Consider the following 22,674-nt stretch of genomic DNA (forward strand, 5'->3'; position numbering starts at 1 on the left):
AACAGTGCCGACGTGCACTTGCCAGTTAGCCAGTTCCGTCTCTGTCTGTCGACTAAATGCTTTTTTGTTTGTGTAACAGTCATGGGAGCAGGCATGCCATTCTTCTCAGTTGTTTTTTTTTCCTATTTCTTATTTTTTTTGTCTTTGGTGTGGTTGCAAAACATGATAAAATGTATTAACACCGTTTTGTGTGATGAAAGAAGAATTGTTAATCTGCTCACAGTGCCGCGCCCCGTCCAATTCCTTACATAATCTCCGACATCAGCCCGATGGTTTGCGTCACGCCGTCATTGACAGATGTCGCGCGCGCCACATACATGCACACACACACACGCACACACACACACACACCACACACACACACACACACACACAGACTAAGTATGAGGCAAAGGGTCTCTCAAACATGCTTTCATTCAAAAAGGTGTTTTGACAGTGAGCCACTGAATGAAAAGGAAAGCGACAGTATACCGTAGAAACCCTTCGACTTTTCTTGTTTGATCATCAGGCGGGGAAAATGATTTAATGGTCCAGCCGGGGAATGGGTTAAGCTCTCTGCATTATGACATTGGCCTGAGCACAGGGGCTGGAACGTAAGGGATAAGCTTAATCCTTCACCATCACCCGTACCAGCGTTCAGACGGGAGATTTTTAGCTGTTATTTTCTTTTTTTTACAGGCACTCGCCAGCCACAAAATTAGGCGCACCCCATAATGAGGCGGTGTTGGAAATGTCTAAGGAGATTCTTTATTTCCCCATTTTGCAATTAAACCAAAACAATGGAAAATGAGAGGCAATGGAGTTCACCGCAACCACACCAAAATAATATAAGGGAGTAACTGCGACATTAGTCAACACTGACAATTGCGATCTTTGAAGGGAAGCACAGGCACAGCAACCCGAAAACAAAAGGCACCTTTTGTGTTTCGTATCAGTCGTGATAGACCTACTTCTTTATCAATCCATCCATTTTCTCCACCACATATACTGGTTGCAAGGGAGCTAGACCTGATTCTGGCTCACTTTAGGCGAGAGGCCGTCTATACCCTGAACTGGTTGCCAACTAATCGCAAGGCACATAGAGACAAACAACCATACACAGTCACATTCACACCTATGGACAATTTAGAGTATTCAAATTCATTTATGTCAACCGTAATGGAGCTCCTTTAGAAAATTTGTTTTGGAATGAGGACAAATTGGAAGTCAACCAGTCTCATGCAGTAAATTTTGTTGTGACTGGAAGATCTGTTATATTTTATATCAGGCTCTCTAATTGGCATAGAAATTACCTCATCATTTCATAAGCATTTCAACATATTTCTCATCTCTGCATTTTTCATGATGTGACTGTACATCTGTAAATGAAGCATTAATGTGCCTGCAGGGCACTGGAAGGGAATATTCCGTCCTACAGAATCTGTCTACGCAACGTCGCTACGAAAATGAACTTGACAGGCCCCCTCTAAGCTGTGAGTGTGCGTTTGGCAAATTGTTGTGGGTGTTAGCAATCAACTGTCACTCCCCCGCCCTTTGATAATGGCGCGTACTTTTAGCAGCGGCCAGATCTCTGGGCTCCGGAGAATACAGTGAAGGTCACTGGGTGAACATGCAGATGCCACGCTGGCCTTTTGTACATCCATGCGCCTTGAGTGTCGTGTCATCCTCCTCCGAGGAACCGCCGAGCGTGGTGAATCAGTGTCCTTGAACTGCTCGGCAAAACAAAAGACGTCTCCTCTACTGTCTAAAGATGCCTTCATTGCATGTAGGAAGTTGAACCGCTCGCCCTGCCCTCGTTGTCAATCACGTCACAGGGCGAATTACACATAATTTGGGCATCTCGGCAGGTATCTTTGAAGTAGTGTGCTCGCAGAGGCCTTCTCGTAGCGCTGTGAGGAGCGACGGGCGGACTGCTGTGATGGGCTTTAGTGTGGCTGCCTGTCAAACTGCGCCAAGCTTTGATGTCGTAAACATAGCGGGCAGGGGTTGGCGGGGAGGCGCGTTGAATGGGATCAGTGGCACTGCGATGGTCAAGCTCAAGCAAGCCAGCGGCAGCCCGCCACGCACCGCGAGGCACTTAGCACAGCAGTTCCTGTCAATAGATATTGACTGTCAGACTAGGAGTGCTTATGAGCGCTGGCCTTTTTGGTGTGCGTGTGATTGATTGATTGACCCTGTGTGAATTCTACTCAAGTTATTCTTAATGTCGCTGAACAGGACAGCGTGCACAGTCAGAGGCTTAATATAGGGAGGCACCCATACCACTTTTTCCAGACTGAGTACAAGTGCAAATACTAGATTTGAATACAAGCACCAATATTTGGTGATGGCATTTGGTTTTGAAATTGTAATGAAAATGTTTTATTGAATCGGACACTGTTTAAAAGCACAAAGTTTTGTTATATGCATGTATGTATCTTGGTATAGGTTGACACAAATAAGACTTTTTAAAGTGACAACTGGTCATTACTGACATTTCAACACCCAACTCACTTCAATGAAAGCTGGTGTCTGTCTGAAAACAATTTGCACAGGATGATTTACAGTCACCCGAAAATGTTGTCTTCCATATCCTGAGTGTTTTGGTGTGTAGTAGTAGTAGAGAATTTACACATGTACACTATCAGCACAGATACCAGTATTGGGACATCTCTAAATAACATAATATGATCACAAGCATAAGCATACTTAGCTGTTAGTTAAACCGACGGAACTGAAAAAAGGTATTCAGTGCAAACCAAGACCAAATAATCATGCAAATGATGCAGACAAGACATTTGTGAAATGATAGCACTCTTTAAATAATGTGTTGCGGTAAATACACTCACCTAAGCAAGCTTTGTTTTTGCAACAAAGCTAAGTTAGGACAGCACTAGCCTTAGTTTCTATTTATGCTCCAAGCTGAAGGCACGACCCAAATCTTAAATAATATTATTCTTTTGGAATGCAAAACGACAGTCGTTCAGGTGTCTCACAGAGAGCCCGATGGCCATTAACATTAGGTGGAAACTCCAGTTGCGATGGATTCAATGCCCTACGCACTGTTCCCTCAAATTTTGAAGCACTGAATTGACCAAAAGGAGGGATGCAAAATGACCAATTCAGATCCAGGGTTCACGTCCAATGTAGTCCAATGACTTTCTTCAGGTGGATGACATCACTTTTTTTTCTCCATGTGCTGGTTTGGAGCATGCCTTCATGGTGTGTTTGATTTCAAATTATATTCTCTTTTGACTCTCCCCTGGACTTCTTTTGGAAATCAGCTTATCCCAGTGTGGAAATAACTTCTGTATATGTTCAGACAAGGAAGCACAGAGCCTCCCTCAGCTGGTCCAGAGACAAACCTTTTTTACTCTTGAGTGCTCTCCACCTCCAGCAGCTTATGAAGCGCTGGAGTGAGAGGGTGTTAACTGGCGAGGATGTGTGCACTGATGAGGGCCTTCCCGCTGCAGATAGGGCTTTCGCTTGTGAGGTTCGCTTTTGCGTGTGCGCCCCCCGCCTGGCCTGGCACCGGCGTGCCCCGTCTATTACCACCGCTTTCACCTGATGTGGCACCGCGTCAGGCCTCAGCGAGCGCCCGGCCAGCTTCGCATCTTGTGGAGAAATGAAGGCATCTCGTTGCGTGGGGGTGGGGGAAGCTACCAGCAGCGGGAGCCTGGAGCTATCACAGGCTAGAGCTCAGAGCCAAAAAAAAAAAAAAAAAAAAAAAGCCAGGGGGCTGGATAGGGTGGGTGGAAGCCTGGTTTAGGCAGGCGGTGGAAAGCATAGCCGTGGCCCTGCACTACCACCCACTGGCACGGGCCTGCCACTGCATCCTTTAGCTGGCCACAACCACAGCTAGTCATAATTACAGCACGCTTCAGTTGTTGTGAGTGCATGTCAGAACAAATTATGTAAGTAATGAGGCTGAAAATGCTAAAGGAGTCGAAACACACTGCACTGCTAATGCTCATACGGGGAGAACGCAGAAACAAACAATAGAGTGCACTCACACGGCGACAGGCCCATTTGCCATAACGAGCAACTGCTCACTATGAGGAAAAGATTAATAATGAATTAACCCTCTCAGATAGGGTTTCAAAGCCCACCCCCCTGCCTGGATTTTACAATAATCTGTCGGCGAGGTGCATCGCCCTCCATTGTGCTCGGGAATAACAACTGGCAGGACGTGTTGTCTGGAGGAGGGTTAATTGTTCACCATCCACCACTTGCTTTTGTTCATTTTGCTAAAATGTAGGCTAATTCCATGTAAACATGGCCGGTCTTGTTGACTCCAGCAGTGCGAGGAGAACAGACACAGATTGGTGAATGAATAGAGCGCGGCTATTAGTTAGTGGATTAGAGGCTCCGTGATAGGGGTCTCTCCCGGGCCGGCCTCAGGGACAAGGACATTATCCACATGACACACTGCTGGCTCCTAGGCGGCTGATTAAAATGGGCAGGGATCTGGACTGAACCGCAGCAAAAGTACTGACGAAGTGATCAAAAACGGCATCAAGAGTTTTCTTGTTAAGGTGTTCAAGGGGTGTCGGAAGCTTGTTGTAAGACATGGGGTTTTATCATATGGAGCGTTAGGCATGGCTGGAGGGAAGAGGCTGATGTAACGCTCCGACATCGCCGACGGCGCCCCGCTTCTTAATTATCATTTTTTTATTCCTTCTTATTAAGACAAAATCATCATATTCCCTCTTAATTGGTGCACCACTTCCTAACGTTGTGATTGGCTCTTCGGAAAAGGCCATTGCATCGTGAGAAAATATCCTGAGATGAGGTTTCCTCGATTTAGATCAGAGAGTGGGTTTTGTCTGGGGCTGCTGTCGGGACGCGGGGCTAAGATGTGGGGAGATGTTGGGGGATTGAGATCTCTGGTGGGAGACGAAAAGGTGGTCGTTTGACGCTATAGGGCAGGATCGTCGCACCAGTTGCTACAGTGATAAATTTAAGAGCAATAGGAAGAGTTCAGTCACAGTGTCTTGTTCTCCTGAGATCCAAAGAGCAGGCAAAGGACAGATCAATCTTTTGTCCATTATGGTTAGGAGTGCCCGGCGATTGAACTGGCGATCACGCCATGATGGCCCTGGGGCAGCCACAGGGGTGTGTGTGTGTGGGGGGGGGGGGGGGGGGGGGCGCGTTGGTTTGTCTCGCATTAAAGTAGTGGAATGAAGATTGGTGACTGTTCAGGTCTTCTTGAGCAAGGTATTGGTAACTCGTCATACCGTGACTTAATTTACTCTTGAGTGACACTTTAAGAATGTTACAGTGTTACGTTCAAAATTGCCCAGACAAGAAATATGTAGTGTCATTTTTGATGGGGAAATCTGACTTTGGATCTTCAAAATACATCCAAAATATTGGAAGTAGCTCTCGGTATGGCTGAGTGCGCTTCTACGCCACTGAAAAATGCAAACAGAAAATCATAAACATACAGTTAAATACTTACCTAACTAGCATTCAGAACTGGGCATTATTTTCCATGCAAAGACAGAATTTTGGTTTATTAGATCTCGTTATACTGAGCTGGTGAGTTCATCATAAATTTGGGTTTAACTACACTTTATCCAATATATAATTGTTGTGTTTAGAATGTTGATTGACACCATATTTTCAATTTGTTAGGACCTTACAAAAGTTTCTCTCCTTCTCTCTCTCTTTCTCTCTTTCTCACACACACACACACACAAACTCAAGCACACAACTGTAAATATTCACCAAAGAAAGCCCTGTGCAAGCAAGCATTCAAAAGCCTACGGATGCGATGTTTTTTAACAGCACAGTGCTCTTTTATGTACCAACATGGAGCCATGGTGAAGGTGTTGTACAGTGACATGTGACAGAAAAATGGATGACTAGGTTTTATCTATTTTCTCACTCTTTCCCTCTCTCCTGTTGTTTTCTCTCCTGTGCAGCTCAAATCGAAATAATTCCCTGCAAGATCTGTGGAGACAAATCATCAGGCATCCATTACGGTGTGATAACATGTGAAGGCTGTAAGGTAAGCGTCAAGATACTGGTCATGTCAGCGTCAACATGTGTTTCAGTGTAACTAAAAACGGTTTGAAAAGCAGCAAGTAAAGAAAGTTGCTGAAGTTGTAAGACTGATGGCGTAAAAACGCACTGGTCAACCAGTAAGGCTGACTTCGCAAAAGCGCCCAATTCATCCAGGTCTCACTATTTTTTCCCATTTCAGGGTCACGTACACCTTTTTGAGCTTTAGTCGCCGTAGTTCTTCTTGAGTTAAAATGATCAAAAGGGAGAGGGGTTTGAATTAGAGCGGATTGTTGGCGTTTTGCAACATTGCGCTGCCTCCATTGAAGTCGTCTTTTGTACTGTTTCAAATGCACCAACCATACAAAGAGTGAGGGGAGTTTTGTGCTGAGAGTGTATTCTTGTCCATGCGCTTGTCACCCAGCACATCATTAGCATTCCTCAGCCAGTCTGCACCTTCGCTGTTTGCGCTCGATTGCGTGCGTGTGCACGTGTGTGTCCGCATGTAATTGTGTATGTGACGGCTTTCTGTCAGCTACTCCTTTCCCCCACACTGGCACTGGCAAGAGCAAAACACTAAAGAATAAACTGCTGAAATATCTCTTTAATGATTGCTAATTAGTCCAAGCAGAGAGACCTTTAATGATATGTATGAGTACAAAAGTTTGGACCATAAATCATAGCATTATTACAGTGCTGCGTGTCGCTGGCAGTAATAGCCTGTTCCTATAATGGCTTCCATTATAAAGCAACTTGGCAGCTGTCAGCTGTTTTCTTGTAATTAAACAGCCAATGAGCGGCTAATTAAGACATATGTGTATGGAGCAGTAGAGTGGGGCATGTTAATGATGTGCTGGAATCAATTCATTAAGTCAAAGGATGAGGAATCCAGTCGGCGTGCGATGCTTGCGCGCTGCACATGCCAGATAATAATCCCAATGAATGACGATACCATGTTATCACATCGGGCCAAACATGCCACCCTCGTGCTTGGACACGCACCCTTCTCCGGATGCCAGAAATGATAGTCTCACAGCCAGAAAAATACCAGCAGTGTCATTACTACATTCTCCAAGGAGGTTCGTTTCATTGGGGTGGGTTCATCCCTTTGTGCGCACCTCTTTAGTTGCTCTTTAGGTGGGAGCTAGGTATATTCCAAGTGCCATTTTTGGTGTAAATGACGAATTAGAAAATCTATGATAAAAACACAGCCATCCATCCATCCATCTTCCATTCTGTTTGTCTTCTTTGGGGTAGCAAGCGAGCTGACGGTTATCCCAGCTGACACCTTGTACAGGTCGCCAGCCAATCGCAGCGCAGGGACCAATGAGCAAACAAACATTCACACCTATAAATAATTTAGAGTCTTGAACGAACCTAACATGCATGTTTTGGGAATGCGGTAGGAAATCCGAATCCCTGGAGAGAATCTAAGCAAGCATGGCGGGGGGAAATGTATAAACCCACCATATAATCAAAGATTCAAACCCAGAACCTCAAAACAGTGAGGCAGACTTGTCAACCACTCATCCATCAGTCAAATATTACCAAAAAAAAAAAAATTAATGGTCAAACTGTTAAAGATAATGAGAGGTAAAAAGAAAAAAAGAAAAGCATTATATGCCAATGTCATTCATGGACAATTTGCAAATACATTAATCCATCTCAATAAGGATAAAATAGATCTTTGCACCAGATTTATCAGAAAGCTAGTTTCCATTTGTAGTCCGGAACATAAAATACAAACGATAACAAAAATGTAAAAAACACAAATAAAAACATACATACATCCATTTTCTTTGCCACTTATCCTCACGAGGGTCTTGGGGAGTGCTGGAGCCTATCCCAGCTGTCAACGGGCAGGAGGCAGGTACACCCTGAACTGGTTGCCAGTCAATCGCAGGGGTCCTCAGAAATGTGAGGCCAATGCTTTACCAGCTGGTCCACCGTGCTGCCCCAAATAAAAACATATTGATAATAAATAATAACAGTCGTGCAAAGTATCACCATATTTTTTATTCAGAATGTTACACTGTTAGATTGAATCAAGATGGAATTTTCCAGAGGTGTCAATTGCTAGTTAGCTAAATATGCCCTGACGATCAGCCTCGGTTCTCGGGAAAGTTAGCTGTGGTCGGCTCCAGTTTCCCCGGCCGACTTAAATAACAACATATTTTCGTGTCGTCCATGCTTTCAGTCCTCCAACATTTAGCACCTTCACTGTGGCTCCTCCCCCTCGCAGGGCTTCTTCAGGAGGAGTCAGCAGAGCAATGCAGCCTACTCGTGCCCCCGTCAGAAGAATTGCCTGATCGACCGCACCAGCCGCAACCGCTGCCAGCACTGCCGGCTGCAGAAGTGCCTGGCGGTGGGCATGTCACGAGATGGTGAGTACTTCATGGGGCAAACAGAAAGAGGATGTGGGCGCGCAATGCTAATGTTGTGACCTAGAGAAACGCACTTCTTTACTGTACTTAATCCCTGAAAAAAACCCACCGTGCCTATGTATTATTTCACATTATTGTATGATCATTTTTGAATGCCACAAATCATTCGTGGAACCGACAGCATCAAATGCAACTCTTAATAAGGCCGTAAATGGGGAATATCTTGCTTCTCTAAATCTGTTCCGTCATTTTCATTAATTCTCCTGAGTTCAGGATCCTCCTGTTGTTTTTCTGATTTATAAATCAATTTGATATCAATCAAGATCTCAATCGCAGTTGACTTTATGGCTCTCTCTTTCTTTACCGAGTACAAAATACAATATCTGTGTTCAAATGTGAAGAGTAAAACTAAAAAGTAATCAGAGAAAGGACAGCAGAAACACGCTAGCGCGACGCTAACACTTACCAGATCTACTTGACTCTGGAAGAACTTCAAGTACTATATTAAGTACTCCATTACTTCCCACCATTGGTGAAGGGTTTTGGATCCCGTTTCAAATGCACGGTAGGTATTTTGTCGCCTTACAACAGCTCGACATGCAATTTTCACTGGTTTCCATTGGTAACACCAGCTGCTATGAGCTATTTTTTTCAAGTGCCATGACAGGATGATTTCCAGTATTCAGAGCTGATATTATAGCAGCTACCCTTCGCTCTTCGGTTGGAAAGATTTGGTAACACCACATTGCAAAACACGACCCTCGTTGCTGTCTTGTTCCAGCTGATGCATTCAACGCCTTGTGGTTTTCTTCATTGCCATTTTATTCGGAGCGTCCCTTGCACTGGAAATTTGGTAAAATTGGTCAGCGGGAGGACGTTCCGAATGGCCTGAAGTAGGCTGGGTCATCAGACCGGGGTTGGGTTTGTCCTTGACTTGGTTGGACCAAGTTGGACAAGTCGAGACTGTGTTGGGTCAGACCCCTGTAATTAGATGAAGTCAGGCTAGCAGACAGATTCAGACGGGACTGAGTCTGACTTACCCAAAGCACAACTATAATGCAGTTTCTTCAAGATTTTACATTGTCATCCGATGTGTACACACTCTGGACTTGCGCATGAATACAAATTCACAAACAAAGTGCATTAACACTTATGAGTTCCCTTGCTGAAACACACACAGGCACACACACGTTCAGGACAGATGAAGGTGACTCTTGCCTTCATTCAACACATACAAGCCCATCTGCTTGCATTCCTCTCTGTCTTTACACACACAGACACACAAACACACACACACACACACACACAGACTGACCAGCTGACATAGTTCCAAAACCCCGGAGCATCAACCGAAAAAAAAAAAGGTCTTTTGCACCACTGTGCTCATCTGTCTTTAAAGTGATATTATCAGCAGCATAGACACAAAATTTATTTTTTCTTCAAAGGAGACAGAGTTCAGCCAAGAGTGTGACATAATGTGATTTGTTCTCTCAGGCATTTCTTGCACGTCAGTGTCATGAATATTAACTGGATAAGAGAGAAAGCCACGATAGAAGAAAAAAAAAAAAAATCAGACTTTATTGAACAAGATATAAAAATAAATCAATTCGTGTTTAGAAGTGTCTGTAGTACTACTTATTGCCTCAGGGGCTAGTTATACAAATCATACACTCACATGAAACTTCATTAGGTATACTTAGACAATCTCCTGACACAATAAAAGAGCGGTATCTAAAATTCCAAAGATAGTCATTCTCAGTAACAGTTAAATCCATATGAAGATATTAGTTTAATAATGTATCTTCCAGTGTACTTAATTGGGAGTGGTGTGTGTGCATGACATTACATTGAGTTTTTAATACTGTATTTTGGTTACAGTAATAAAATCCCTGTAATTTGAAAATCAATAATCTGACACACCATAAGTCTTGTAAACAAACCTCTCAAATTTGACTGATTAATAAAATCACCAACTATATAAAATGAGGCTTTAAAATCATAAAAATAACCAAGTCATGCTCTCCGCTCTCAAACGCCATGACTGTGTCTGCTGAAAGCGCTGAAATCACATCTTGCGTAACTGTCGTAAAAATTCCACTTGTACGACCTGGAAAAAAAGGATGCGACTTCATCGCACATCTTTCACATGGCAACACATAACTACTTGTTCGAACCATGAAATTGTATCCTCTCAAAGCCCTCGGTGGTTGGAATATATCCGAGCGAATCAATGTAGAGCTTTTCCACGACACGACGACAAGGCACTCTAAATCAGCCACACCAGCACAAAGTCCCTACATGGGTTGTAATAATGGACTTGAGAAAAATGAATAAATCCTCCCATCCTTCCACTTTGTTCTTGACATGCACCCATTCACGACCTAAAACGAGGCACTCAAAAGCAGCCAAGCACTATTCCACACACTAGTTGTTACGTTTGCCTTTTTCTCCCCACCTTGCTCTCTTATCTTTCTCTCTGTGATGGGCCCACATTCACAGCCAACAATGGGGTACTCCAAAGTGGCCACACCACAGACTGAAGTGAAGATGCATTTTCTGGGTGGAGGCGTACATAGCTAGCACATCGCAGTTGCACCAGATAACTACTGATGGGAACGAAGGTCCTACAGTTCTTATAGTGGAGGACGGGCCACTTGTGCCGAGACCTGACTGAATCACTACGCACCATTTTAACTATGCCTAAAAAAAATCTGGAAAACTGAAAATAGTGAATAACAGTTTGATAGTGTAGTTTGATAATTGAGAAATACATACTGTAATTTCCGGCCTACAGAGCGCACTGGATTATAAGCCTCACCCAGTACATTTGTAAAGGAAATGCCATTTGGTACATACATAAGCCGCACCTGTGTAAAAGCTGCAAGTGCACACATTGAAAGACAATATATTTACAAAGAAAGACGGGACACAGAAAGAGTTTTCAAAGTTTTAATACCTTAGCTTAGCTTAACATAGCAACAACACGATAGCACGAACAGGGCTTGTTAAAGAAAAGAAAAAAATACACATGCACATCACCAACAAAGCCGGTTGAAAAAAAACCATACCTAAATCACTGGCAGTAACACAGCAGTAACACAGCAGAAACACGCTAGAGCGGCGCTAACACTAGCATGGCGCTAACGCTAGCGCTGCCATGCTACCAGGGCCAGTTAAAAAAAAGCATACTGGTAAAAAAATCACTGAGACACGGCAGTGACACAGCAGAAACAGGCTAACGCAGCGCTAACAGGGCCGGTTAAAAAAAAAAAAAAAAAAAAAAACGTAGCGGTAAAAATCACTTCCTCGGCATATATATTCCGCTGGTGTCACTCTTACCTTTTCCCCTCGAGTGGCCCCTTGCGGCCGTTAGAAAAAAAAATGCACAAATTAGTCACATCACCACATAAGTTGCGGTTTATAGGCCAGGTAGTCTTTGCACGTTTTCAGCGATTATCTTCAAATATGTATGCTTTGCTTGCTATGCTTTGAAGTTGTAGACAACACATTATAGTCATTGTTATTATTTTACTCAACTTTGCATAATACTGGTACGTGTTTTGAGTATGTGCACATTCTCAGTCTCTCAATACTTGAACGTACAGAAACAGCTCTTTGTATCTCATCAGATTGTGTAGATGTCCCAAATGTTGAGGCCATAAGTGCATTTCTGCCCATGTCTTAATTACCCAACACGGATTTGGTCATCCGTGATGGTTTACCTAACAATGGCTCATGTTGTCTTACAGCGGTGAAGTTTGGCCGCATGTCCAAGAAGCAGCGAGACAGCCTCTACGCTGAGGTCCAGAAGCACCGGCTCCAGCAGCAGCAGCGGGACCACCAACAGCAGCCCGGGGAGGCGGAGCCTCTCACACCCAGCTACGGCCTCTCGGCCAACGGCCTCACGGAGCTCCACGACGACCTCAGCGGTTATATGGACGGCCACACCCCCGACGGCACCAAACCGGACTCGGCCGTCAGCAGCTTCTACCTGGATATCCAGCCCTCCCCGGACCAGTCCGGCCTGGACATCAACGGCATCAAGCCCGAGCCCATCTGCGACTTTGCCCCCGGCTCTGGCTTCTTCCCTTATTGCTCCTTCACCAACGGAGAAACCTCCCCGACCGTGTCCATGGCAGAACTCGGTGAGACGCGTCACAGAGACTGCGGTTGGGGGTTGACGTGAAGAGAGACAGAACAATGCAGGGTGGAGGGGCAGGGAGGGGTACAACTCAACCGTGGGGCAAACGATCCAAAGGTTGCTTAAAATAGCATTAGGTTGGAGACTCATCTCCAGCACTCATTAAAAGAGCCTCTTTTTGTAATTAGTTTCCATTAATTAGGGCCAATCAGGATCCAGCAGGGCAGGCGTCTGGGGAAATCATTTTTTTTAGGCTCCCCTGTGCCTCGGAACTCCTTTTAACAGATGTGTTTTCAAAATCATTTAAATTCTCATGCTCACTACTTCTCTCAGAGCAAATGTGACCTTTGTTTGAGTGAGTAACACGGTGCACCCTCCCCTCCTCCACGCATTTGTGTCATAACTAGATTGGCTTTGCCTCAATCTCAAGCTATGAGCTTTCCTGGAGGCAGTATAAGGAAATGTCAACTAGCTTTTTTTCCCCAGTAAGAAAAAGGAACGGGAGGAAAGCCTCCGCATATCTCTCCCCACTCCTTCCATATCCAAAACTCTGTAAATAAATCATCTTTTCCTGTGGCAGGTCTCATCACCAAGGTCTTCACTTATACATCTTGACTGTGTTTCAGAGCACTTGGCCCAAAATATCTCCAAATCACACATGGAGACATGTCAGTACCTGAGAGAAGAACTGCAGCAGATGACCTGGCAAGCCTTCCTGCAGGAGGAGGTGGAGAGCTACCAGAGCAAGGTAGCTCGATGGCACTACGCTAATTTAATGTTGTCTTAAAGCGATAAATCACTCCGTTTCCATGTTGGTCTCTTCACAGCCGCGGGAAGTCATGTGGCAGCTGTGTGCCATCAAAATAACCGAGGCCATTCAGTATGTGGTGGAGTTCGCCAAGCGCATCGATGGCTTCATGGAGCTGTGTCAGAACGATCAGATAGTGCTGCTCAAAGCAGGTATGACAGTCCATCAACACGTATACACACACATACGCATGCATAATACTGATATTGTCACAAGGGCGCAGCTGACCTGACTGCATAAAGACTTCTTCCTCATGTGTGCATGCAGTGTCTCTCGCGACTTCACACATCACAAGATAAATGTCTGCAATGTCATAAAACGCCGCTCCCCTTTTTACCTACCGCCACCTTTTCAAGATTTTGCGACTCTGACTCCAACATTCATGCACAGAAATTCTGAACCTCTGACATTCTCTCACACACGACACTTGTAGTCGCTGACAGGCCACAACGTTAAGTACAACAGAAATGTAATGCATTGTTGCTCTTTTGTTCATAGCTAGAAGAGGTTTTCCTCATCACTTGATAACCAACAAGCAAAATTTCATGAAAAACATTAGGTTAAACAATCCTAATCAGGATCAGTACTCAAGGCGTGATATACACTAGGTCCTACATTTTGTGAACAAGTCTTTAAAAAAAAAAGAGGTTCAAGCTATTAATTTCACTCACACTTGAGGTTTATTGTCAAAGGAGGAATAAAACAAACAGAACTACACTTTGTGTATTTAAAACAACCAGATAATTTTGCCTTAGGAGAGTCTGCTCCTTTAATATAAACACAAAATGCAGGCTAACAAATAGCATGTCAAGGCACCACCGTACAGTAAATCAACAACCTTTAAAAAAACATAATTCATTACTTGAGTTATGAGGTGATTTGGTCCCACATACAATTTATCCAGAAAGGTCCCTAACTACTTTCTGTAATCCATCTGTCAGCATCAAATTTTACACCTTCAATGATGCCCACTTTATGCATTCTACTTTCATTAAGATTCATCCATTATTCACAGATTTTTTTTTTTTTAAATGGAACTGTTGAAACATGCTTGCATTATTAACAGCCAATAAAATTGTACCTTTTTCATTTAAAATTAAAAGTGTTCACATTCGGTCAACCTTTATTAAGCAGTTTTTGCATTATGTTGCTAACTATATAGTTGTGTCACTTCATGACACATTGTCACATAAAAAATATTAATTAAGGGATATGTAAAAACATTCATCAGTTCCATCCAATTTCCATCCCGGTTACAGTTGTGTAATATAGTATGTATTACCATGTCATGGTAACTGCCCTTCATCATTCTGAGAGCTGTATCTAATATTATTAGTTATCATATTTTGTCACATGAGATCGAAAATGTCATTTTTATAAAGGCAGAATTTTGTTTAGTTCTTATTTGACAGGATTTAATTAAAAGGCTGTATGCGTCCCAAAATTTGTAGCTGGTAAATTTACACTGTCTAATGTCAGTATTAGTAATACCCAGTTGCAGTAATGGTTGTTGTTGAATTGCAATGATCCCATTATTACCCCCCCCCACCCCCCTTTGAGAGCGACAAATTACAGGGTGGATAAAATAATTTCCCGCTATCTTGTTCAATAAAGGTTGCATGAATAAGCGCTATTGCCACTAAATGAAGTAAAATTGTTATCTGGCTTGTCATTATGGATGACTAGCCTTATGTCTGATATTATCACACAATGTGGAGGTGCGCCACCCCCCCCACCCCCACTGACAGCTGGCTTTTCTTTATTTCAAAGTGTCTCATATTGTTAAAAGAACGGCACAAAGCGTAACCACGTGTTTTGCTTCCTGACTGATGTCTTACTGTTAAGAGTGGGGATGAGGGGGAGGAACAACACAGCGATTCAGCATGTTGTTGCCGTCTGTCTCCACAGGCTCTTTGGAAGTCGTGTTTGTCAGAATGTGTCGTGCCTTTGACTCGCAAAACAACACGGTCTATTTTGACGGAAAGTACGCCGGGCCAGATGTGTTCAAGTCATTAGGTAAGTGGACACTTTACGCCGGTGTACACATGTTTTTCAGTTACCTTTTGTGTGCGTTTGTGAGAGTGTCTGTGGCTCACTCTTTTTTTTTTTTTTTTTTTTTTCCCCTTGATGTACCAGCCAAAATTAGAATCTCTTAATCTGCTCCACACAATACTGAAGGCCTTGAAGCGAACACTGGGCGTTCATCCCTGCTTTACCTGGCATCGCCCGTCTCTGCGGCGCTTATTTATGCCAGGAGCGAGATGATAGCGAGGCATGGTTGCATCTGACTCCTGTAACTGTGGAATAAATACAGCCAGACACGGCGCCTTTTGGGAGAAAGCTATCAAAACCATCACTGATAGGCTGACATAAAGAATCTCAGATAGCTCAGATAGCATTTTTGTTTAGCTGTCATGACATCACTGAGCCCTCCACTAAGGATTTTCCTCCACTTCCATTTTTTTCCAAGGTGAAAAATATGCAAATGTGTCCCACAGTGGTTGTAGATATGTTAAATTTATACCCCTTGATGTAGTTAGTGTAAGTTACCTGACACTCTCTGCACGTACTGTCTATGTATTACCCATTATGCCATGCCTTGTTTATATATTTTTTTCTGTATTGAGCAGGAGTTTAGTAAGTAAGTTTCTTTCGGCTTGTCCTGTCAGGGGTCACCACGGCGAAACATCTCAGATGAACGCTCATATTTGTTCGGCACAGTTTTTACGCCGGATGCCCTTCCTGACGCAACCCCTCTTGGGGAGCAGAGACCCCAGTGAGATACGAACTCATGACCCCTGTTTTACCAAACCAATGCTCTAACCACTGAGCTATGGGGCCTCTATCGAGCAGGAGTCTATCCAGAATTTTTGGAAAAGACACAGGGTAGCATATCACCTCCCAAGCTCACTGCAACCACCATTCATGCTCGCATTCACACTTACAATCGAGAGTTTTCAATTAATTGGCTAAACTCATTCAGTGCCATGAACGTTGATATCCGTTAGCTGCAATCCAACCCTTCACTTCTGCTGACTGCCCAGTTTTACCTGCGTGATTCAGATTTCTAAACCACTGTAATGACTTACACATCCCTGTAGATGGCGGCAGCACATCGCTTTTGCCTTGAGATCAGCACAGCTTTTGACTGGAAGATAAAGATTAGCTAGTGTGTCTCAGCTTGCCATTTCGATTATGAAAGGAATGCCAAAGCATTGGAAGTCAGACAAGCTCACAACTCAGTATTCGTTGCCCTAGTTAGTAGAGAAGATGGTGCAGATCATGGAGTGAATATGAGCATCAAAGCCATTTTTCTGCTTAACGTTTCTTTTCATGGAAAGCATCTCGTGTTCTACTGCTGATTACTAAGAAGAAGCTAGACATCAACATTTTTTCTGGTGAATGAAAAGAGTCTACTCTTTGTTTTAGTGGGTTCCCTGCATGCTGTATTTTGCCACAGAACACGATATATTCTGTGGGTCGCACGCACTCACAATCTCCCATCGGTCCCTTTTTGGAGGAGACCAACTGGAGTGACAGGCCTTCCGAGTTGCATCCGCATTCGCCCTTTCCGCCTGTTAATCGATTTAACTAAACACCTCGATAGTGACCCAATTTTGCCTTGCATAATACCACGCTACCGCCAAAAACTCAGTAAAAGCAGCGCCTGTTCCGCTTAAGACGTTCCCATGTGCTGTCAGCGTGCAGCTCTGTTTTTCTTTATTTTTCTCCTCCTCTTCCCCTTCCTCTCCCCTCCCTCTGTGCCTCTCTCCCAATAAAGATCAAGAGTGAATGTTGTTCTTTGGTCTCCCTCATCCTAAGCTATCTCGCTGTGTCCTTTGCTGTGGCAGGCTGTGACGACTTGATCAGCTCCGTCTTCGAGTTTGGGAAAAACTTGTGTTCGATGCACCTGTCTGAGGATGAGATCGCCCTGTTCTCTGCCTTTGTGTTGATGTCTGCTGGTAGGTGTCAGTCACGGTGCAAAAAGAGAAAACACACCCAACCCTCGAGTTTGCGGTGACAAGGAACAAATGTACCCACCTGCCTGTTTCTTTATCAATCAAGACCTAAAATTAGTACCTTGTATGTGCTCACTGATTGGAGCGTGCTGACTAATGGTGCGAACGCTTTGCCTCACAGACCGATCCTGGCTCCAGGAGAAGGTGAAAGTGGAGAAACTTCAGCAGAAGATTCAGTTGGCTCTCCAGCACGTCCTGCAGAAGAACCACAGAGAGGACGGTATTCTTACAAAGGTACTAACTCAGACAATATGCCCATTATGTACAGCAAATATACAATTTTTCTACTGGAGTGCCTTGAGCAGGAGGGAAAATAACAGAGAATATGTTAAAAATGATACAGAAACCAACCAAAACATTAGGCAAACTTGTACGATATGATGACAGTCAATAAAAGAGTTGTTTCAAAAGTTATGTTGCAAAATAGTTAACTTACTTTAACATTCACGGAGAGGTATTTTAATATTTGTAGTAATGCAGTTGTAGGGCGGCACGGTGCTCAGCTGGTAAAGCGTTGGCCTCACAGTTGACCTGTGTGAAGTTTGCATGTTCTCCCCATGCCTGCGTGGGTTTCCTCCGGGCACTCCGGTTTCCTCCCACATCCCAAAAATGTGCAACATTAATTGGACACTCTAAATTGCCCCTGGTGTGATTGTGGGGGCGGCTGTTTGTCTCCATGTGCCCTGCGATTGGCTGGCAACCAGTTCAGGGTGTACCCTGCCTCCTGCCCGTTGACAGCTGGGGATAGGCTCCAGCACTCTCCGCGACCCTCGTGAGGATAGGCGGAAAAGAAAATGAATGGATGGATGGATTTAGCAGGAGATAGTTGTTGTTCTGCTCACCCATATGTTAAGAACACCCATCAGTATTTTCCAGGTGTTGATGAAAATTAATTGTGACCAAGAACGTTGTTTGCATAAAACTCATCGACTATAAAATATTGACTTCTCTATGAATTCCAGTGCATGAATTTTTGTCATCTATCCTGCTAACTGCTTATGAGAGCAGGTTTTGCTGTTGTTTAGGAACTGTAGCTACTTTATACTTAACACTTCAGACACGTATTATACCAGGAAATTCAAGATTTTAAACATCCATAATTGTTTGAATACTTTGCACTGCTTGTTTACTCTGGTGATGCATCCAAACTATCCATTTGTACAGCACATATAGTTTTATCTCTCCATCGCCACAAAACAGTCCAATTCTTTTGTGCGCCAGTTATATATCCCACTTTTATTTATCACAGTTGTTGAGATTATAATTGTCGTTTGAATTTTATCACAAAAGTTAATTGTTTCATTTTAGCTAATTTATTATTGGAAACTGATTGTTTTCTTGTCAAGCACATGCTGCATACAGTTGGGTGATGGCTACATTGCCTGGTGCTTCCCAACCTTTATTGGGCCAAGACAGATACTAACCCTACATTGAAAAATCTCAGAATGGACCACCCACTAAGAATACATCATACAAAGTATTTAGAGTATGGATACACAGATTAATTTTACCTTCTGCCATCTAGTTGAAGAGCGTTTAAAAGTTCTGTCTCATTATATGTCATTGGCATAGGTAGATATATACGTGAAAGAAGAATTGAAAATACATGATTTGTAGTCAAATAATTTGAATTTTGTGAAACTGGAGAATTGCTCAAGAGTTGGAAATCACTTGTGTATGACCACGCATTTCTCACTTTTCTCGGCTCTTCCACCTCACAACGGGGCCCGCGTTTTCTATTTGGAACATCACTCAAATTGCCAAATATGTTACCTCGCCCGATAAAGTGTTATTCCAACACACTTCCCAAGGGACTTCTTCGTGATGGCACACAAAATGCATTTTTATTGAAACAGAACTGGTGTCTTATCAATCGTAGTGTCAAGTTCCCTCACGCCTCAGCGCTTGTCTCAATATTTACACGTCAAGTTTGCCCCCATGCGGGAGTCCAAACACAGTAAGGGAGGGGAGAAGTGTGTTCCAGCGCCGATGCTCGATGTCCTCCTGGTCTCGCTGTGAATCTAAACAGCTTGTCTCTTCTTTCTTGTCTCCACAGTTGATATGCAAAGTGTCGACACTGCGGGCGCTGTGCAGTAGGCATACAGAAAAGCTTACGGCTTTCAAAGCAATATACCCAGACATTGTGCGCGCCCACTTCCCCCCCTTATATAAGGAGCTGTTCGGATCAGACTTTGAGCAGTCCATGCCCGTTGACGGGTAGCGTCCCTGCCAGGTGCCAGAGCGCCCACCGTAGGGGAATGTGGAGGAGGAATCTGAGACACTTTATATTGGTGCCCCGCACAAGTCGGAGTGGACAAGATAGCACGCTGCTCGACATCTTCTTTTTCATCGAAGAGTAGGGCTGATGGAGTTGATTCTCAAGGTTTACTTCAGTGGTTCTCATTGGAAGACTCAGGGGGAGCCGACACCCCGTCCAACACGAGGACAAACAATTTCCGCTCAGTCGAACATGACCATCTTTTGCGCATTTCTCAGACGATGGGTGTCAATCGTGCGTTCGTTCACCGGGACTTAGTGTAACTCTGTTTTGATGTATCGGGTTTTAAAATTGTGTAAATCGTTTAGTTTGCTGTTCAAACCTTTCATTAAGCACCTAAACGTTTGTTATTTTTGAGAAAACGGCAATAATTGTCTCTTTTCAGAGCAGTTGCACACATTCAAATACGAAATGCGCACATTTTGGTCACGTTCTGCTCTTTTTTTTTTTTCCTTTTCTTTCTCGTGTTCTGTCAATCTTCTGGATGGATTGCTTGGGACGTAAACTCACAGCAACTTGGAGGGAGGCTCCGTAGGCACGGTGATGCAATCGGCACCTCTCTATGGACAATCGTTTGAAGAGTTTTAAAAAAAACAAAAAAAACAACAACAACAACAGGAAAAAAGATACTCAGAATTCTGGTAATTCTACTGAAATGATTTTAGCTGTCAAAAACCTCCATCCACCATTGTTGCATAGTGAAATCATGTAAGGCCATCTGCTATTAATCCTTCTCTGGACGGGTGCCCCAGAGAAGCACGGGGCACCAACACAATGAAAAGGGTCCATTCCACCTGTTTTATAATGTACTACAGGGTATATGGTCATAAGTACTTACTATACAGAAAAAAGTAATGTTTATAGAATCTATTTTAAATAACATGTATGATATTCGTAGTTAGACGATTCTTAATTGTGCAATTGATAAGGCACTTTTCTTTACACCTTTGTTTAATTTAAGACTTGTATATTTACCTAGTGATGTGTTGCATGTGCACAAGAAGAAATACAAGTTGAACCACGGCCACGGAGGCTAGTCCTGGGAGTTGGAGATGGTCATGTCTTGGGAGGGGGTCGGCGGGTCAGTGTTGCTGCTTTGCTGGCGATGAGAAGGCAGATGAGAGACTTGGGGAAAAAAAAAAACACCTTTTCAGATCATTTATCTGTAAGACACATATTGACATAGTAAATGAGCACATAAAAAAAAGTAATGGCACGTAGCACAATGAGATGATAGTGCTCAGTTTTGATTAATATTCTCATGACAATGTTTATTATTCTGGTTGCAGTTTTGTGGAGAAACCATACTGTGAGCGTTTTTTTTTCAACATAATTTGCTGCTCACAATTCAATAAGGGAGGTAAAATAGTAGAAACGCCTGTTATGACAATGCCGTACTGTAAAAATTCTGGAACATCCCTCCATATTAATGAAGTTTCATCTATTATTCGTCACCACTGCAAATTGGAATCACAATACTTACTGTAGCATATTTTAAAATTGATTGCACTGCACCAGGGTCTATCAAAACTGAGCATTTGTATTAAGTCTATTTGGCTCACTTTCAACATGTGATTTAAACATCAGCACACAACCAAATACGATCATACCCACGGTTATTGGTTATTCATAGCCTGGCCAAGTTAGTGAGTTAAAATGACAACTTCCCATCACTGGTCTGCATTTTTTAATTTTTCTTGAGTACAAGCCTCGTGTGGTCCCTTGGGACTACCGGGTGGTCTCCGAGGGCACCATGTTTTTGACCCCTGTCCTAAATTTTCACACCCTATCCCATATCCATCGTTCTAAATGTTCAGACCGTATTATGCCGTTGAGTATAATGCGCACCCCCAAAATTGTCCTCAAATATTAGGAAAACACTTCTACTGGTGTATACTGCGTAATGTCGATTTGCTGCTATCAACATTCTAAAACAATAAAGTATTATCCATATTTTCTTTGGTTTGTTGAAGAAATGTTCTTCACCGTTGTTGTTTTTTTATCCTATGCCCTTAGCAGGCCACACAAACAATAAAAGCTTATCTTTGCCTAATATTACAGAAATGCAACCAAACTTTATTTGGACATCTCAAATTTTGGCCACCTCTTCATCTGAAAGTATCAGGATGAAATCCTACTTTTTTATTTCATGGATTTTCTAGGATTTCCTTTCATATTGCATTCCGTATAGAAACATTAGAGCGCATCTTAATGTCACCAAAATGTAAGAGGACATCTCATATTCTCAGCTTTCTTTTTTTGTGATGGGGATCGCACATTATACACGGCAAATTAGTTTAATTAGAATGTTTTTAGAAATCTTGCAAACAATTGATTTTTCTTCAAAATTACCCAATGAGATCAAAATCGAGCTTGTGTTTTGCAACTTTGGGTCATATCAAGACAAAAGATCCCTTTTGGACAATACACTGTCAGATTAATTTATAATTGGGCCACCATATGAGTCATTTAGGACTTGCCGATGGTATACATTACAGTCCTCTGGGATTTTGCATTTCTAGTCTCTTTTACAAAAGCAGGATTTTGTCAACTTCTCATTCAGCAGGCTCACATAAAGTTGAGTCCAGTGGGTATTTATTTGCGAAGCAACCCAAGTGATGCTTGACTGGAATCCAATTGTTCCATCTAGTGGAAGGTGGAGATACGGCAACCGCCATAGCTGCCTCATTACATGAAAAGAACCCTTGTGTAAATGTATTTATTGCCATTTCTGAAGTGGCTTTATCTGCTTTCTCAAGCCAGCAACGCAGACAAAACAATGAAAGTGAATATTCAAAGCCTTGTCTGGTCGTAAAGCTTCTATTTTTGTAACACCTTTTTTTTTTTTTTTTTTTTTTTTTGGTTAATGAACTCAAGAAAGAGGAAAGGAAAGAGAGAGGGGAAAAGATGTCAGATAGCACTTAACTATATCCCTGCAATAATTAGACTAGCCGTTGTTTGTACAATTAGGGAAGAGAAGCATAAAAATGGTAGGACAACTGCTATTTTCAGAATGCTTTGTTGTTGTGCTTCTGTTTTTGTTCAGTGTGTCTTTCTTG

General features: G+C 43.0%; 1 protein-coding gene across 4 annotated transcripts in view; it reads left to right on the top strand.

The window, feature by feature from the left end:
• The window catches only part of roraa (RAR-related orphan receptor A, paralog a), a 230,245-nt gene extending 208,672 nt beyond the window's left edge, over positions 1-21,573 (top strand). For all 4 annotated transcript variants that reach the window (XM_061822862.1, XM_061822864.1, XM_061822866.1 and 1 more), the window contains 9 exons: positions 5,907-5,992; positions 8,228-8,369; positions 12,119-12,514; positions 13,137-13,258; positions 13,338-13,470; positions 15,227-15,334; positions 17,170-17,280; positions 17,459-17,571; positions 19,394-21,573. In XM_061822862.1, the coding sequence (XP_061678846.1) occupies positions 5,907-5,992; positions 8,228-8,369; positions 12,119-12,514; positions 13,137-13,258; positions 13,338-13,470; positions 15,227-15,334; positions 17,170-17,280; positions 17,459-17,571; positions 19,394-19,558 (1,376 nt within the window). In that variant the 3' untranslated portion in view covers positions 19,559-21,573. The remainder of the gene's footprint in view (positions 1-5,906; positions 5,993-8,227; positions 8,370-12,118; positions 12,515-13,136; positions 13,259-13,337; positions 13,471-15,226; positions 15,335-17,169; positions 17,281-17,458; positions 17,572-19,393) is intronic.
• Positions 21,574-22,674: the final 1,101 nt, after the last annotated feature.

This window comes from Syngnathoides biaculeatus, chromosome 6 (assembly GCF_019802595.1).
Source record: "Syngnathoides biaculeatus isolate LvHL_M chromosome 6, ASM1980259v1, whole genome shotgun sequence".
Classification (NCBI taxonomy): Eukaryota; Metazoa; Chordata; class Actinopteri; order Syngnathiformes; family Syngnathidae; genus Syngnathoides; species Syngnathoides biaculeatus.